Source organism: Zonotrichia leucophrys, chromosome 7 (assembly GCF_028769735.1).
Source record: "Zonotrichia leucophrys gambelii isolate GWCS_2022_RI chromosome 7, RI_Zleu_2.0, whole genome shotgun sequence".
Lineage (NCBI taxonomy): Eukaryota > Metazoa > Chordata > Aves > Passeriformes > Passerellidae > Zonotrichia > Zonotrichia leucophrys.
This window is the reverse complement of record NC_088177.1, coordinates 1,984,391-2,002,810: the sequence shown is the minus strand read 5'-3', so window position 1 is coordinate 2,002,810 and position 18,420 is coordinate 1,984,391. Positions and strand designations below refer to the sequence as shown.

The 18,420-nt window shown below is 41.6% G+C and overlaps 1 protein-coding gene across 5 annotated transcripts in view; it reads left to right on the top strand.

The window, feature by feature from the left end:
- Positions 1–9,351, top strand: part of LYPD6B (LY6/PLAUR domain containing 6B) — a 47,246-nt gene extending 37,895 nt beyond the window's left edge. For all 5 annotated transcript variants that reach the window (XM_064718210.1, XM_064718214.1, XM_064718212.1 and 2 more), the window contains 3 exons: positions 567–665; positions 5,022–5,152; positions 8,918–9,351. In XM_064718210.1, the coding sequence (XP_064574280.1) occupies positions 567–665; positions 5,022–5,152; positions 8,918–9,097 (410 nt within the window). In that variant the 3' untranslated portion in view covers positions 9,098–9,351. The remainder of the gene's footprint in view (positions 1–566; positions 666–5,021; positions 5,153–8,917) is intronic.
- The last annotated feature ends 9,069 nt before the right edge of the window (positions 9,352–18,420 follow it).

Genomic DNA, 18,420 nt, shown 5'->3' with positions numbered 1-18,420 from the left:
TGGAATAATTTATTTATTTCATTTTTTTTTTCCCCTCTTATCTGGTATTGTCAGTGTTCCATCCCTTCATTTGCATTATCTGCATCGTTAAAGCAGCCAGGATATAATAGCTGCAAATAATACCTGCCCCTAATGAACCCTGCACCTTCCAATAATTCACTGAAATCATGGAAATGAGATTTTTAAAGACCTTTTGTTTAAAGGATCCGACTTCTCTTTCCGAGTGGGAGTTCAAGCTCTGGAAATGCAATTTTTCCATCAAAGCAAAATGTAGATTTAGGTTTGGGAGATAAACTCTTCCCTCTTCCCTGCTTTCCCCACCACTGCCTCAATTTTGGATTATGAGAGTGAAAACATGAGGATATACTTTGAGTTCAAGCCTAGAGAGAAAACAAAAATCTTTCTGCCAAACTTGTTTTATTTGTCTAACAGTGAAAAGATGTAAATATACCTAATTTATTTCTGTAAATGCATGCGTGTACAAGCATAATTCTGAATATTTTAATTTTTTCTCCCAGTGCTTCCCAACTGACTGCATTTTAATGCTTTTTTTAACCCTTTCCAAGCCACTCCATTCCCAAACAGTTTCAAGTGCTTCACGTGTGACAACGCAGTGGACAACTACAACTGCAACCGATGGGCTGAGGACAGGTGGTGTCCTGAAAGTGAGTCATAAATATTAAATATTTAATGTGTTATAATAATTTAAATATAATTTAAATATTTTATGTGTTTGTGATATTCAAACCTGCTGTTCCCTGACCCACCCCCCTGGAGAATTCTGGCTCATGCTTGGCATCGATGTGCCAGCAGTTTTGGTGTTGGTAATGCTGAGTCAGGAATTTTCTGCTGATCTGACAATTTTGGCCATTCCAGAGTGTGAAGCAGCAGGGAAAAGTTATTAATCTCCATCTCTCTCAGTTTTATATAATATATAACAAAAATATTAATATACAATTTTAAATAATGCTAATATTTTAATATTAAATTAAATATTAATGTTTACTATAACATTAATATTTTAGTATAATATTATTTAAAATAATTGTAATGTTTTACAATGCATCTGTATATTTTACCTATTATTAATATATTATTAATATATATTAATATATTATATTATACTATATATTATATGTATATATCCCTGTGTATATATATTGTGATGTGCTTCCCAAGAGTTAATTTTAATCTTGTTTTAAAAAAATCAGAATTTTCTGTGGCTTTATTCGCCTCAGAGTGTAAAGCAACAGTGAAAATTATTTATCTCCATATCCCTCCATTTTATATAATAATAAAATATTAATATACCAACAGATTTCTAATATATCAATATTAATTACCTGTGTATATTTCTCTGTGTATATATATAATGATGTGCTTCCCAAGAGTTAATTTTAATCTTGTTTTAAAAAATCAGAATTTTCTGTGGCTTTATTCGCCTCAGAGTGTAAAGCAACAGTGAAAAATTATTTATCTCCATCTCTCTCCATTTTATATCATATATAAGAATAAAATATTAATATACCAACAGATTTCTAATATATCAATATTAATTACCTGTGTATATTTCTCTGTGTATATATATAATGATGTGCTTCCCAAGAGTTAATTTTAATCTTGTTTTAAAAAAATCAGAATTTTCTGTGGCTTTATTCGCCTCAGAGTGTAAAGCAACAGTGAAAATTATTTATCTCCATATCCCTCCATTTTATGTAATATATAATAATAAAATATTAATATACCAACAGATTTCTAATATATCAATATTAATTACCTGTGTATATTTCTCTGTGTATATATATAATGATGTGCTTCCCAAGAGTTAATTTTAATCTTGTTTAAAAAACCTGAAGAATTTTCTGTAGCTTTATTCTCCTCAGAGTGTAAAGCAACAGTGAAAAGCTATTTATCTCCATCTCTCTCCATTTTATATCATATATAAGAATAAAATATTAATATACCAACAGATTTCTAATATATCAATATTAATTACCTGTGTATATTTCTCTGTGTATATATATAATGATGTGCTTCCCAAGAGTTAATTTTAATCTTGTTTAAAAAAACCTGAAGAATTTTCTCTGTAGCTTTATTCTCTTCAGAGTGTACAGCAACAGTGAAAAGCTATTTATCTCCATCTCTCTCAGTTTTATATAATTAATATATAACAAAAATGTTTATTTACACATTTTTAATAACACATAAATATTAATTAACTACATGTGTTTCTCTGTGTATATATATAATGATATGCTTCCCAAGTTAATTTTAATCTTATTTAAAACACCTGAAGAATTTTCTCTGTAGCTTTATTTTTTTCAGGGTTTTAAGGCAACAGTGAGAAATTATTTATCTCCATCTCTCAGTTTTATATAACAAAAAAATAATATTAAAGCAACTTTTTAATAATACATCCATATTAATCACCTATATATGTTTCTCTGTGTATATACACATAATTATGTGCTTCCCAAGAGTTGATTTAAAGATGTTGTTTAAAACCCTGAAGAATTTCCTGTGTAGATTTATTCTGTTCAGACTGTAAAGCAACAGTGAAAAGCTATTTATCTGCATCTCTCCTGGCTTTATATAATATATAACAAAAATATTAATTTACAGGTTTTTTTAATAATACATAAATATTAATTAACTATATGTGTTTCTCTGTGTATATAATGATGTGCTTCCCAAGAGTTAATTTTAATCTTGTTTAAAACACCTGAAGAATTTCCTCTGTAGCTTTATTTTCTTCAGGGTTTTAAGGCAACAGTGAGAAATTATTTATCTCCATCTCTCTCAGTTTTATATAATTAATATATAACAAAAATGTTTATTTACACATTTTTAATAACACATAAATATTAATTAACTACATGTGTTTCTCTGTGTATATAATGATGTGCTTCCCAAGAGTTAATTTTAATCTTGTTTAAAACACCTGAAGAATTTTCTGTAGCTTTATTCTCTTCAGAGTGTAAAGCAACAGTGAAAAGCTATTTATCTCCATCTCTCTCAGTTTTATATAATTATTAATTATATAAAATTATATAATTATTAATTACATAAAATATTATATAATTATAAATTATTTTATATTATAAATTAAATAATTATTAATTATATAAAATTATATAGTTATTAATTAAAAATGTTTATTTACACATTTTTAATAACACATAAATATTAATTAACTATATGTGTTTCTCTGTGTATATATATAATGATATGCTTCCCAAGAGTTAATTTTAATCTTGTTTAAAACACCTGAAGAATTTCCTCTGTAGCTTTATTTTCTTCAGGGTTTTAAGGCAACAGTGAGAAATTATTTATCTCCATCTCTCAGTTTTATATGACAAAAAAATAATATTAAAGCAGCTTTTTAATAATACATCCATATTAATCACCTATATATGTTTCTCTGTGTATATACACATAATTATGTGCTTCCCAAGAGTTAATTTAAAGATGTTGTTGAAAAAACCTGGAGGATGGCAGTCAAACTCCAGATTCCTTTTAATGATGGGAATCAAACTCCAGAATTCCTTTTAATGACTGGAATCAAACTCCAGATTCCTTTTATTGATCAGAATCAAACTCCAGAATTCCTTTTAATGATTGGAATCAAACTTCAGATTCCTTTCAATGATGGCAATCAAACTCCAGAATTCCTTTTAATGATGGGAATCAAACTCCAGAATTCCTTTTAATGATGGGAATCAAACTCCAGAAATGCTTTTAATGATGGCAGTCAAACTCCAGATTTGTTTTTAATGATGGCAGTCAGACTCCAGAATTGCTTTCTATGGTGGCAGTCACACTCCAGATTCCTTTTAATGATGAGAATCAGACTCCAGAATTCCTTTTAATGATGGCAAACTCCAGAAATGCTTTTAATGATGGCAGTCAAACTCCAGAATTGTGTTTAATTATGTGAATCAAACTCCAGATTCCTTTTAATGATTAATCAAACTCCAGAAATGCTTTTAATGATGGGAATCAAACTCCAGAATTCCTTTTAATGATTGGAATCAAACTTCAGATTCCTTTTAATGATGGGAATCAAACTCCAGAATTCCTTTCAATGGTGGCAGTGAAACTCCAGATTCCTCTTAATGATGGCAAACTCCAGAATTCCTTTTAATGATGGCAATCAAACTCTAGATTCCTTTTAATGATGGCAGTCAAACTCCAGAATTGTTTTTAATGATGGCAATCAAACTCCAGAATTCCTTTTAATGATGGCAGTCAGATTCTGGATTCCTTTTAATGATGGCAGTCAAACTCCAGAATTCCTTTTAATGATGGGAATCAAACTCCAGAATTCCTTTTAATGATGGGAATCAAACTCGATTCCTTTTAATGATGGCAATCAAACTCCAGAATTCCTTTTAATGATGGCAATCAAACTCCAGATTCCTTTTAATGATGGCAGTCAAACTCCAGATTTCCTTTTAATGATGGCAAACTCCAGAATTCCTTTTAATGATGGCAATCAAACTCCAGAATTCCTTTTAATGATGGCAATCAAACTCCAGAATTCCTTTTATTGATGGGAATCAAACTCTGGATTCCTTTTAATGATGGCAGTCAAACTCCAGAATTCCTTTTAATGATGGGAATCAAACTCCAGATTCCTTTTAATGATGGCAGTCAAACTCCAGATTTCCTCTTAATGATGGCAATCAAACTCCAGAATTCCTTTCTATGATGGCAGTCACACTCCAGATTCCTTTTAATGATGAGAATCAGACTCCAGAATTCTTTTTAATAGTGACAGTCAGACTCCAGAATTCCTTTTAATGATGGCAATCAAACTCCAGAATTCCTTTTAATGATGGCAGTCAGATTCTGGATTCCTTTTAATGATGGCAATCAAACTCCAGATTCCTTTTAATGATTAATCAAACTCCGGATTCCTTTTAATGATGAATCAAACTCCGGATTCCTTTTAATGATGAATCAAACTCCGGATTTGTGTTTAATGCTGTGAATCAAGCTGTTGTGTGTGGCTGTTGCAGGCACGCGGTACTGCCTGACCGCCCACCTGTTCACGGCGCACGGGGAGAGCACCTCGGTGACCAAGCGCTGCGCCACGGGCGAGGAGTGTCACCTGGTGGGCTGCCACCGCCGCGGGGACAGCGGCCACACGGTCAGCACTGCCTGCTCCTGCCTGCTCCTGCCTGCTCCTGCCTGCTCCAGCTCTGCTCGTACCCTGCTCCTGCTCTGCTCCTGCTCTGCTCATGCTCTGCTCATACCCTGCTCCTGCTCTGCTCCTGCTCTGCTCCTGCTCTGCTCGTACCCTGCTCCTGCTCTGCTCCTGCTCTGCTCCTGCTCTGCTCCTGCTCTGCTCGTACCCTGCTCCTGCTCTGCTCCTGCTCTGCTCGTACCCTGCTCCTGCTCTGCTCCTGCTCTGCTCGTACCCTGCTCCTGCCTGCTCCTGCTCTGCTCCTGCTCTGCTCCTGCTCTGCTCCTGCTCTGCTCGTACCCTGCTCCTGCTCTGCTCCTGCCTGCTCCTGCCTGCTCCTGCCTGCTCCTGCCTGCTCCAGCTCTGCTCATACCCTGCTCCTGCCTGCTCCTGCTCTGCTCCTGCTCTGCTCATACCCTGCTCCTGCTCTGCTCATACCCTGCTCCTGCTCTGCTCCTGCTCTGCTCTGCTCTGCTCCTGCTCTGCTCATACCCTGCTCCTGCTCTGCTCCTGCTCTGCTCCTGCTCTGCTCCTGCTCTGCTCGTACCCTGCTCCTGCTCTGCTCCTGCCTGCTCCTGCTCTGCTCCTGCCCTGCTCCTGCTCTGCTCCTGCTCTGCTCGTACCCTGCTCCTGCTCTGCTCCTGCTCTGCTCCTGCTCTGCTCATACCCTGCTCCTGCTCTGCTCCTGCTCTGCTCCTGCTCTGCTCCTGCTCTGCTCCTGCTCTGCTCGTACCCTGCTCCTGCCTGCTCCTGCTCTGCTCCTGCTCTGCTCCTGCTCTGCTCCTGCTCTGCTCGTACCCTGCTCCTGCCTGCTCCTGCTCTGCTCCTGCTCTGCTCATACCCTGCTCCTGCTCTGCTCCTGCTCTGCTCCTGCTCTGCTCATACCCTGCTCCTGCTCTGCTCCTGCCTGCTCCTGCTCTGCTCGTACCCTGCTCCTGCTCTGCTCCTTCTCTACTCCTGCTCTGCTTTGCCCTGCTCGTGTTCTATTTGTACCCTGCTCCTGCTCTGCTCCTGCTCTGCTCATACCCTGCTCCTGCTCTGCTCATACCCTGCTCCTGCTCTGCTCCTGCTCTGCTCGTACCCTGCTCCTGCTCTGCTCCTGCTCTGCTCCTGCTCTGCTCCTGCTCTGCTCCTGCCTGCTCCTGCTCTGCTCCTGCTCTGCTCCTGCTCTACTCCTGCTCTGCTCATACCCTGCTCCTGCTCTGCTCCTGCTCTGCTCCTGCTCTGCTCATACCCTGCTCCTGCTCTGCTCCTGCTCTGCTCCTGCTCTGCTCCTGCCTGCTCCTGCCTGCTCCTGCTCTGCTCCTGCCTGCTCCTGCTCTGCTCCTGCTCTGCTCCTGCCTGCTCCTGCCTGCTCCTGCTCTGCTCGTACCCTGCTCCTGCTCTGCTCGTACCCTGCTCTGCTCCTGCCTGCTCCTGCTCTGCTCCTGCTCTGCTCATACCCTGCTCCTGCCTGCTCCTGCTCTACTCATGCCCTGCTCCTGCTCTGCTCCTGCTCTGCTCCTGCTCTGCTCCTGCTCTGCTCGTACCCTGCTCCTGCTCTGCTCCTTCTCTACTCCTGCTCTGCTTTGCCCTGCTCGTGTTCTATTTGTACCCTGCTCCTGCTCTGCTCCTGCTCTGCTCGTACCCTGCTCCTGCTCTAGTCCTTCTCTACTCCTGCTCTGCTCTGCCCTGCTCGTGTTCTGTTTGTACCCTGCTCCTGCTCTGCTCATGCTCACTTGTACCCTGCTCGTGCTCTACTCCTGCTTTACTCATGCTCTGCTCGTACCCTGCTCCTGCTCTGCTCGTGTTCTGCTCCTGCTCTGCCTTGCCCTGCTTGTGTTCTATTCATACCCTGCTCCTGCCCTACTCCTGGTCTGCTCCTGATCTACTTGTACCCTGCTCCTGCTCTACTCCTGCTCTGCTTTGCCCTGCTCATGTTCTATTTGTACCCTGTTCCTGCTCTACTCGTGCCCTGCTCCTGCTCTACTCATGCTCTACTCCTGCTCTGCACTGCCTGGTCGTGTTCTGCTCATGTCCTGCTTGTACCCTGCTCCTGCCCTATTCCTGCTCTACTCATACCCTACTCCTGCTCTGCTCTGCCTGCTTGTGTTCTACTCCTGCTCTGCTCTGCCCTGCTCCTGCCCTACTCCTGTCCTATTCCTGCCCTACATCTGCTCTACTCATACCCTGCTCCTGCTTGACCCTGCCTTATTCCTGCCCTGCTCTTGTCCTGCTCTACTCCTGCTCTACCCTCCCCTGCTCCCGCTCTACTCCCGCTCTACTCCTGCTCCTGCCCTGCTTCTGGTCTACCCTGCCCTACTCCTGGCCTACTCCTTCGCTGCTCCTGGGGGTGGAGGTGGTGATTCCAGGGCTGGTTGTTCCAGGAGGATGTGCCAGGAGCTGCTCTGCACTGGGAACAATGGGATTTCTGCATGCTCTGCACTGGGAACAATGGGATTTCTGCACTGGGAACAATGGGATTTCTGCACTGGGAACAATGGGATTTCTGCACTGGGAACAATGGGATTTCTGCATGCTCTGCACTGGGAACAATGGGATTTCTGCATGCTCTATGCTGGGAACAATGGGATTTCTGCCCGCTCTATGCTGGGAACAATGGGATTTCTGCATGCTCTGCACTGGGAACAATGGGATTTCTGCACTGGGAGCAATGGGATTTCTGCATGCTCTCCACTGGGAACAATGGGATTTCTGCACTGGGAGCAATGGGATTTCTGCATGCTTTACTCTGGGGAACAATGGGATTTCTTGCCCTGGGAACAATGGGATTTCTGCACTGGGAACAATGGGATTTCTGCATGCTCTGCACTGGGAACAATGGGATTTCTGCACGCTCTGCACTGGGAACAATGGGATTTCTGCACTGGGAACAATGGGATTTCTGCATGCTCTGCACTGGGAACAATGGGATTTCTGCACTGGGAACAATGGGATTTCTGCACGCTCTGGAATGGGAACAATGGGATTTCTGCATGCTCTATGCTGGGAACAATGGGATTTCTGCATGCTCTGGAATGGGAACAATGGGATTTCTGCATGCTCTATGCTGGGAACAATGGGATTTCTGCATGCTTTACTCAGGGGAACAATGGGATTTCTGCATGCTCTGCACTGGGAACAATGGGATTTCTGCACGCTCTATGCTGGGAACAATGGGATTTCTGCATGCTCTGCACTGGGAACAATGGGATTTCTGCATGCTCTGCACTGGGAACAATGGGATTTCTGCATGCTCTGCACTGGGAACAATGGGATTTCTGCATGCTCTGCAGGGGGAACAATGGGATTCATGCACAAAACCTAGAAGGGAAAATTGAGTGGGAACAAAGTTTTTAGAGTCAGAATTTTTCAGCTTGAAAACAGCTGAAACTGGAAAGGTTGCAGGGCAGATTTTGAGTGGATGTGTTAGGAAGGGAAGCTCTGTTTTCTGCAGTGCCAGAGTGGCTCTGTGACATCCCACCTCAGCCTGGGGATGAGTGACTCCAGGTAAAAACCGCACTCCTGATCTGGAGGATTGCTTCATGGATAAATTGGATTTTAGGATGGTTTTTAGCTTATCTGCTCCACCTGCTGCCCTGGCCAGGCTGGGTCTGTTGAGCTCAGCTTCGCGACACCAAATGCGCGTTTCTCCCTTAAAACCGCCCTGAATGAATCACCTCGAATTAATCTCTATATTAATTACCCCGAGCTAATTACCGTGAGTTAATGACCCTTTTGTCCCGGCAGGAGTGCGTTTCGTGCTGTGAAGGCATGATCTGCAACGTGGAGATCCCCACCAACGCCACCAACGCGGTGCTGGCCGTGCTGCAGGCGCGCAGGGCGGCCGCGGGCAGCCGTGCCCTGCCCGGCCTGGGCACACTGCTGGCACTGCTGGTGGCACCGCTGGTGGCAATGGCCCTGTCCTGACACAGCTCCAGGGACACCCCCGGCGCCAGGAACCCGCAGGGTCCCCAAGGAGAAAGCGCTGATTCCATCCCAGCAGATTTACGGGAAGGCGCGTCCCGAACTCCGTGGGTGTTTCAGTGGGAATCCTTCCCCGACAGTGTTGGAAATAAACCCCACAAAAACCCCCCCAGCGGGGAGGATTCGAGTTTTAAATCCCCCATTTTCTGAGGAAAATGCACGTTTTTTTGGTTTTTAGGACAGGACTGTGACAATCACGATCAAAAGTCAAAAAAATTCACAGTCGTGAGGCGGATGAGGGAAAATTTGGACAGACTCTCGCAAGGAGCTTTGGGTGGATGACATGGAAAGGTGGGAACTGGATTTAAACCTTTGATGTGCATAAACAACTCAGAGTTTCTTATCAGGGTGTGTGTGAGCTTATCTTGATTTCATAGAGAACACCTCTGGTTTCATAGACAACAAATACGAGCTTGGTTTTTTTTTTTTTTCTGCTTGATCAGAGCTCTTATTTCTCCTGGCAATAATACAAAATTAAATATTTTCTTTCTGTAAAATGCCTCATCCTCCTCCTGTTTTGAAGCTATGGAAAATGTAGAATTCCTATCCCAAATTCTGTTGGAGCAGCCAGAGCAGAATTCCTGATCTTGCAAAGCAAAGGGATTATTCCTTTGCAATTGGGTGTCCCCGCAGAATATCACAAAAATATTATTTTTTAAATTTTTTATATAAAGTTTTTTATTTTAAAATATTATTTTTGTGATATTGGGATATCACCACTTCGAAATCACAGCTCTGGTCAAGCCGCTTCATTATCCTAAAAATTCCAAGTGAGCACTTGGAATAAATAAGGAAGGAACTCTGCTGTGTTCTCTCTTGATTTGCACAGGTTTCTCCCAGGAATTTTATTGTCCTGATGGATGTTTTCAGGAAGGATGGATCACTCAAACTAACTCAAAAAAGAGATTTGGAGCTGCTCCCTGAAAAATTCGAGTTGCTACAAATTTGGCTTCTTTTACACCAATATTGCCTTAATTATTTGCTGGTTTGTGTCACTAATTATATTTGGTTGTAAAAAAGATTTTGGAATATTTCCAGGCTTGTTGACATTCCGAAATTTCCTCCATAGTGTTCTTAGAATGCAGAAAGGTGTCTGAATTCAGTCTGTGGCTCCTGGACGGGCGATTGTGCAGCTGCAAAATTTGGATGGAAAAGCTTTTTCCTTGCCGAAGGAAAACGGTTCTTGATGGTTCAGGGTTTTCCAGGGTCTGGATTCTCATGGATCTCTCATTTCTCAAGATCTGGATTCTCTCTTTCCTTATCTGGATTCTGTGTCATCCAGCAGGGCTGGAATTGTGATCTGGGCTGGGAGAGCTGGGGGTGCTCACCTGGAAAAAGGAGGGATCCAGGGAGAGCTTCCAGCAATTTCCAGGGCCTGAAGGGGCTCCAGGAGAGCTGAGAGGGGCTGGGGACAGGGATGGAGGGACAGGAGCCAGGGAATGGCTCCCACTGGGAAAGGGAAGATTTGAGTGGGATATTGAGAAGGAATTCCTGGCTGGGAAGGTGGGGAGGGAATGGGATGGAATTCCCAGAGCAGGTGTGGCTGCCCCTGGATCCCTGGAAGTGTCCCAGGCCAAGCTGGACAGGGCTTGGAGCAGCCTGGGATGGTGGGAGATGTCCCTGGGCAACAGTTTGAACTGGATGAGCTTTAGATCCCCCAACCCAAACCATTCCATGATTTTGTGATTATTATCCAAGTAAATTATGGCTGGAATGGGATTCCCAGAGCAGCTGTGGCTGCCCCTGGATCCCTGGAAGTGCTCAATGTCAGGTTGGATGCAGCTTGGGACAAGCCTTGGGAAGGCCGGGCAGAGCCCCAGAATAAAGCAGGGATTCATTCCCAGCATCTCCTCCATGGATCCACCTTGGGCAGCACCAGAGCCCAGCCAGGGCTGCACCCAAGATGAACCAAAATGGCCCCAAAATGCACGAGCGCTCCCGGGCTCTGTCCCTGGGATCAGTTCTGCTCCATTTGCACCTTGCAGTTCATTGTCCCATCCCAGCTTCAGCCCCTGCAGTCCCACCCTGCTTGTTTTTCTCTCTGCAGCCCACGGGGTTTGTTGTAGTGGAGACAGAGACAGCACAAAGCAACACACTCCATTTTCAGAAGGCTCCAAATGTGCTTTTTATACATTCTCACAAAATTTCTAAGTTTACACTTTACTCATTGGTCACAAGAAGCAAAGTGCCCATTGGAATAGGCAGCTGCAGGTTTCACTTATTTATCTTTCTTTCTTGGTTTCTATATCAAAGACCTTGGTAGAAAATTCTTTCAGGGGTAAAAATAGATCCTCTTCAAAATTCAGAATTCTCTGTGGCTCACAGAAGCTGCTGTAAAACCTCTCCCACAGCTGTTTGTGCTCCTGGGCTGAGATTTGGGTCATTTGTCCTTGGTGCCCAGCTGGAGCAGGAATTGTTTTGTCTCCCTGCTCTGTGCACAGAGCTCAGCATCCCTTAAACATTTTCCCTTTTACACAGGGAAGGTGTCCCTGGATGATCCGGGTGGGCTTTAAGGCCCTTCCCAACCCAAACCATTCCAGGATTCCCTGATGATCCCATAATTCCTCCTTCTGCTCCATGAAGGATTTTTCCAGATTATTTTTGATTTTTTTTTTATTTTTATTTTTATTTTTTCTGGTGGACAAACCATCCCAGGTTTCTTCTCTGCTCCACGGGGAATTCCTCCAAGTGGAAGTTGGCTCCCACATTTTGGGTCATTGCTCCTAAATTCAATTTTTGGGATTAACTCTTGCAATCCCAACGAGTCCTCCCAGAGCTCTGTGGTCTTGTATAATCGCTGTCAATAATTTACAATAATCTATTATTATTATTATTATTATGGAGGAAACGCCATTCCAGAGCTTTTGGGAATGGCAGGGAGACCCCAAAAATCTGCTGCAACAACAAAAAATGACATTTCAGGAGGGAAAATCTTTGGGTTTTGTTTTGCTTGGATGAATGATTTTTTTTCCCCCTCATTGGAAAGTGAAGAAATTCTGAATTGAATTTAAAAACCTCTTTTGGGAAAGAATTATTTGGATATGAAAGATTTATTTGAAAGAATTATTTGGGATAAACCCCAATAAATCAGCTGAAGGTTCAAGGGTGCAACCTGGGCATGTGAAGGGATTTGATCTCGGGTTTTATGTTTTAAAATCAGAATTTTAGAATTCCAAGAATTGAGGATATTAATGATGAGTTGTGATTGTTTGGATGCACCAATCCCTTTGTTATTGCAAATCTTGGGATTATTTTTAATGGGGAATTGAATATGCAAATGCTCTTAATGCAATGCAAAGAGGCACGTGGCAGAAGAAATATGGAATTTAAGAGGGAATTTAATTTTTTCCCTTTGCTTCATCTTTTTTTTATGGAAAACTCTGCTTGGATTTGGTGTTAAATGCTGATTTTGTAGGAAAATGTGCTGAGAAAAGAGTCTTAAAATTCACCATATTTTTGGCAGGATTAACGACTGTACAGAAATCCGACCTTAATTTAAGGCAGAATTTTTATATTAAATATTTTCAGCTATCAGAATTTTCAGATCTCTGTCTGAAGAACTTAAAAAAAGTATTATTGGATTTGATAAAACCAATTTTCAGTGATGTCCTTGTCTCAGTTTGGGTTCAGATGTTGTAATTTAAATTTCAGATGTTGTAATTTAAATTACAGATGTTGTAATTAAAATACATTCAACTTTTCATTTGATAAAACCAATTTTCAGTGATGTCTTTATCTCACTTTAGGTTCACAAATGTTGTAATTTAAATATGTTCCAGTTTTCTTTTGATAAAATCAATTTTCAGTCATGTCTTGGTCTCACTTTGGGTTCACAGATGTAATAATTTAAATATATTCAATTTTTCATTGCCTAAATCCACCCCTAAACTTTGGGAATGGTGTTTCTGTAAATCCATAAATTTTTGAACCTGAAAATAATTCAGAAGTAATGGCAAATTCCATCCATTTGTGCAGTTAAATGTATTTTTTATGTTTTATATATAGATATATATGTGTATGCAATATGATTTTTATTTACTTTGCACTGGACAGCCTATAGAAGGTTTATTTTTAAAACTTAAATCCTGAAAAATTCTTCATTATTCAGTGTTCGGATGTTTTCTTATTGCTGTGTAACTGCTTTAAATCCTCTCCAGAAATGGCACTTTTAATAAAAAATATTCAAATATTTTCTGGTGGAGAAATTGTTTTTGGTGACAAATATTGCTTGGTAAAATCTTTGTTTAAATTAAATTCTACCCTGACTTCAACATAATTTAAATTTTATTTTCTTTGATGTATTCCAGGATTATTTTTGGGAATATTTACCATCCCTTTTTAGGGTAATTTATCCTCTTAGAGACCCTCAGAGCCCAGAAATCTTGAAGAAAACTGAATTTTATTTGCATTTTTTTTAAAACAATGATCGCTAGAATCATGGCTAAAATAATTTTAATTGTCGTTTTTTATTGTTTTAATGAAAATGAAAAGAAATCTCATTTATTTTGCTGTTGGAGAGGCAGAAAAAGCAGCTGCAGGTTGGGGGCAGAGAGGGGGAAAACAAAAGAAAAATATATTGAATATTCATAATTATTTTTGAATATTTAAAAGGGAAATGATTTAAGGGTTTAAGGTCCCCTCACAAAGTTCATTTGGGGTAATTTGTCCCAATTTCAGTGTGGGTTGCTGGGGATTTTTATTTTTGAATTTTGTGAGGGGAGTTGGGATCTTTGTCTTTTTTTAGTTTTTAAAAATGTATATATTTTTTACGGACTGTATAGTAATTTGGGGCTTTTATAATTTGTATTTATCTTGGAGAATTTTAAAGTGTTTTGTTTTTTTTTTTTTACTTTTTTTAGTTTTTAATTTTTTGTGGGTGATTTTCAAGTTCTTTGTTTTTTGTACCTCACTTTTTTTACTGTTATTTTTTGGTGGCTTTTGAACATTTTTTTATCTTTTTTATTTTTCTTTCTTCTTTTTTTTAATCTCTTTTTAAATTTTAGTTATTGCTTCTTTTTCCTTTTTTTCTTTCCCCTTTTCCCCTCTTTTTTGGGTTGGTTTTAACTTCATTTTCTGATTTAACAGCACGGGGAGGAGCAGTGGGGACGTCCAATATCCATAAATATTCTGGAAATCAAAAAATAACATGGAAAACACAAAACCTGTGGAGGAAAGAGGATAATAATAATAATAATAATAATAATAATAATAATAATTTGTTTCCTATAATTAATATTACTATCTGAATATATTAATAATATAAAATATTAATAATAAGTACAGATTATTCTTAAATTAATTCTAATTTATTCTTATTATTATAGTATTAACCTTTGGATTTTTTTTTAAATTTAGTGTCTGTGGTTTTTTTTCTATGGAAGGAATTTTTGACACTGACGAAGAAAGTGGGACATGAATGGAAAGAGATGACAGAAATTAAATTAAATCCTGTTCATGCTTCACTTCCTTCTTATTAATGGTGTTGGGATGTATTTAGGACGAAAAGAAGAAGGGAGAATTTCTGAAAAAAAGCAAATTAAATATGGAAAAAATTGGGATAGATTTTTAGATGAGATACCAAAGTCAGAAATTAATGATATAATAAAATTAATGTTTTGTTTTACAGCAGGAAAGCCAGTTTTAGGGTTGTGGGTCACTTCTCACCTCTCAAAGTTGAGGGGTCAGGATTAATTATTGCCTTAATTAATTTATCCTTAATTAATCCCTGCCTGGGTTGGGATAATGCAAATCCCAGCCTGATTTTTGGGATCATTTGGGGATCAAGGCTGGCTCCTGTCTTTGCCTTGGCACTTCCTCAAATTTGGTTAAAAAATTCAAAATCCTGGTGAAAAGCACGTGCTGTTAATGAGTTTTGGTCACCATGGCTGAGCAGCTTTAATTTGATTTTCTCATTATCTCTGAGGAAATGCTCTGCTGCTTTCCACTGGAGTCAAGGCAAAGAATAAACTGAATTTATTTTTTTTTTTTTTTGGAAATTGTGAATTCCCACAACCCCACCAGGGTATCAGGGCTTACTCCAGGTTTAAAAATTTGACCCATCCAAGCCTGAAAGTTTGGCTAATCCGGGTTTAAAAGTTTAACAAATCCAAGTGGGACCTGAAAGGGTGGCTGGGACAGGGAGGGAAGAGCTTTGGGAAGGGGAGAGGTTGTGGGGCCCAGCTGTGACTGGGATTTGGGATTGTACATCCCAGTTTGGGATCGCGCATCCCAGTTTGGGTTTGCACATCCCAGTTTGGGATTTGGGATTGCACATCCCAGTTTGGGTTTGCACATCCCAGTTTGGGATCTGAGTTTGCACATCCCAGTTGTGACTGATCTGAGTTTGTAGGTCCCAGTTGTGACTGGGATTTGAGTTTGCACATCCCAGTTTGGGATCTGGGTTTGCACACCCCAGTTTGGGTTTGCACATCCCAGTTTGGGTTTGCACACCCCAGTTTGGGATTTGGGTTTGCACATCCCAGTTTGGGATTTGGGTTTGCACATCCCAGTTTGGGATCTGAGTTTGCACATCCCAGTTTGGGATCTGGGTTTGCACATCCCAGTTTGGGATCTGGGTTTGCACATCCCAGTTTGGGTTTGCACATCCCAGTTTGGGATCTGGGTTTGCACATCCCAGTTGTGACTGGGATCTGAGTTTGTAGGTCCCAGTTGTGATGGGATTGAGTTTGCACAGCCCAGTTTGGGATCGGGGTTTGCACACCCCAGTTTGGGATTTGGGATTGCACACCCAGTTTGGGATTTGGGTTTGCACATCCCAGTTTGGGTTTGGACATCCCAGTTTGGGATCTGGGTTTGCACACCCCAGTTTGGGATTTGCACATCCCAGTTTGGGATTTGGGATTGCACATCCCAGTTTGGGTTTGCACATCCCAGTTTGGGATTTGGGTTTGCACATCCCAGTTTGGGATCTGAGTTTGCACATCCCAGTTTGGGTTTGCACACCCCAGTTTGGGTTTGCACATCCCAGTTTGGGATTTCAGTTTGCACATACCAGTTGTGACTGGGATCTGAGTTTTCACATCCCAGTTATGACTGATCTGAGTTTGTAGGTCCCAGTTGTGACTGGGATCTGTGTTTGCACATCCCAGTTAGGGTTTGCACATCCCAGTTTGGGATCTGGGTTTGCACACCCCAGTTTGGGATTTGGGTTTGCACATCCCAGTTTGGGTTTGCACATCCCAGTTTGGGATCTGTGTTTGCACATCCCAGTTTGGGTTTGCACATCCCAGTTTGGGATCTGGGTTTGCACATCCCAGTTTGGGATCTGGGTTTGCACATCCCAGTTTGGGTTTGCACGTCCCAGTTTGGGTTTGCACACCCCAGTTTGGGATCCCAGAGGAGCAGGATGCAGCTGCTGCCGCTTCCAGAGCCCCCTCAATTCCCGAAATTTCTGGTGCAGGGATTCCTGCTGGCAGCAGGGCGCTGGCACGGGCAGCAGGACCATTCCCAATTCCCAATTCCCAATTCCCAATTCCCGTCTGTCAGCGGCCCTTCCCGAGCTGTCACTGCCCCAGCTCCCGCAGCTGCTCCGGAATGCGCCGTCCTGGGGCGAGGAATTCCAGAGCTCCCCCAGCCCTGGCTGCCATCAGCCCTGTAAATCTCTCAGATGAATTTGCAGATAGTAAAAGTGGCTGGATTTCAGTGGGTTTGGGGTTTTTTTGTTATTTTACTGTTGAAAAAAAAAAAATTAGGTGAAGAGTAACTGTTTGGGATAAAAAAAAAAGGAAAAATCTTCCATAAATATGCAGAGTGCTGCTGGAATGGAGCCTGATCACCATTCCAGGCATCTTTGGGTCCATCCGGGTGCCTCATCCCAGAGCAGCTCCGTCCCCCTCACGATGGAGGCTCCAGAACTTTCCATGTCTCCTTTCCCTTCGTTTCTGCGCCTCATTCCCGTGTGATGATTGATTATTCCAGTTTTTTATCTTTTTGTTGTTGTTGTGGTGAGGGTGGGGCTGAAGGCACCTTTGAAACCCAACAGAAATCCTTGCAGGTCCTTTTTGGGCCCTTTTTGGGCTCTTTTTCGATTCTTTTTGGGCTGTTTTCGAGCTCTTTTTGGGCCCTATTCAGGCTTTTTTCACTCCCTTTTAAAATGTTTTCCAGGTTTTTTTTATGACCTTCTCAGGCCCTTTTCAGGCTCTTTTCTGCCTCTTTCTAGGCCCTTTTCAGGCTCTTTTCACTCCCTTTTTAGATCTTTTTCAGGTTCTTTTTATGCCCTTTTCAGGCCTTTTTTAGGCTCTTTTCAGGCCTTTTTTAGGCCCTTTTCAGGCCTTTTTTAGGCCCTTTTTAAGGCCCATTTTAGTTCTTTCCAAGCTCTTTCTAGGCCCTTTTCAGGCCCTTTTTGGGCCCTTTTTAGGCTCTTTTCAGCCTCTTTCTAGACTAATTTCTGGTTCTTTTCAGGTTCTTTTCAGATTTTTTTAGACTCTTTTTGGACTTCTTTCAGGCCATTTTTAGGCCTTTCTCAGGCTCTTTTTAGGCTCTTTTTGGGTTTTCTTTGGGCCATCTTTAGTCTCTTTTTGGGCCATTTTTAGGGCCGTTTTTGGGCCCTTTTCAGGCTGTTTTCAAGCTCTTTTTGGGCCCTACTCAGGCTTTTTTCACTCCCTTTTTAAATTTTTTTCCAGGTTTTTTTAATGACCTTCTCAGGCCCTTTTCAGGCTCTTTTCTGCCTCTTTCTAGGCCCTTTTCAGGCTCTTTTCACTCCCTTTTTAGACATCTTCCCAGTTCTTTTTAAGCTCTTTTCAGGCCCTTTTCAAGGTCTTTTCAGGCTCTTTTTTTGCCCCGTTCAGGCCTTTTTTAGGCCCTTTTTAAGGCCCATTTTAGGCTCTTTTGAGGCTCTTTTCAGCCTCTTTCTATGCTCTTTCCAGGCTATTTTCAGACTCCTTTTAGACTCTTTTTAGGCTCCTTTCAGGACCTTTTAAGGCCGGTTTTGGGCTCTTTTTAGGCTCTTTTTAGGTTCTTTTTGGGCTGTCTTTAGGCTCTTTTTAGGCCCTTTTCAGGACCCTTTAAGGCCCTTTTCTGGCTCCTTTTAAAGCTCTTTTCAGGCTGTTTTCAGGCTCTTTTTAGGCTCTTTTTAGGGTCTTTTTGGGCTCTTTTTGGGATCCTTTTATGAGGCTCATTTTAGGGTCCTTTTAGGATCCTTTTTAGGCTCTTTTCAGCCTCTTCTAGACACATTTCTGTTTCAGTTCAGGCCCTTTCTAGGCTCTTTTTAGGCTTTTTTTTATGCCCTTTTCAGGCTCTTTCCAGGC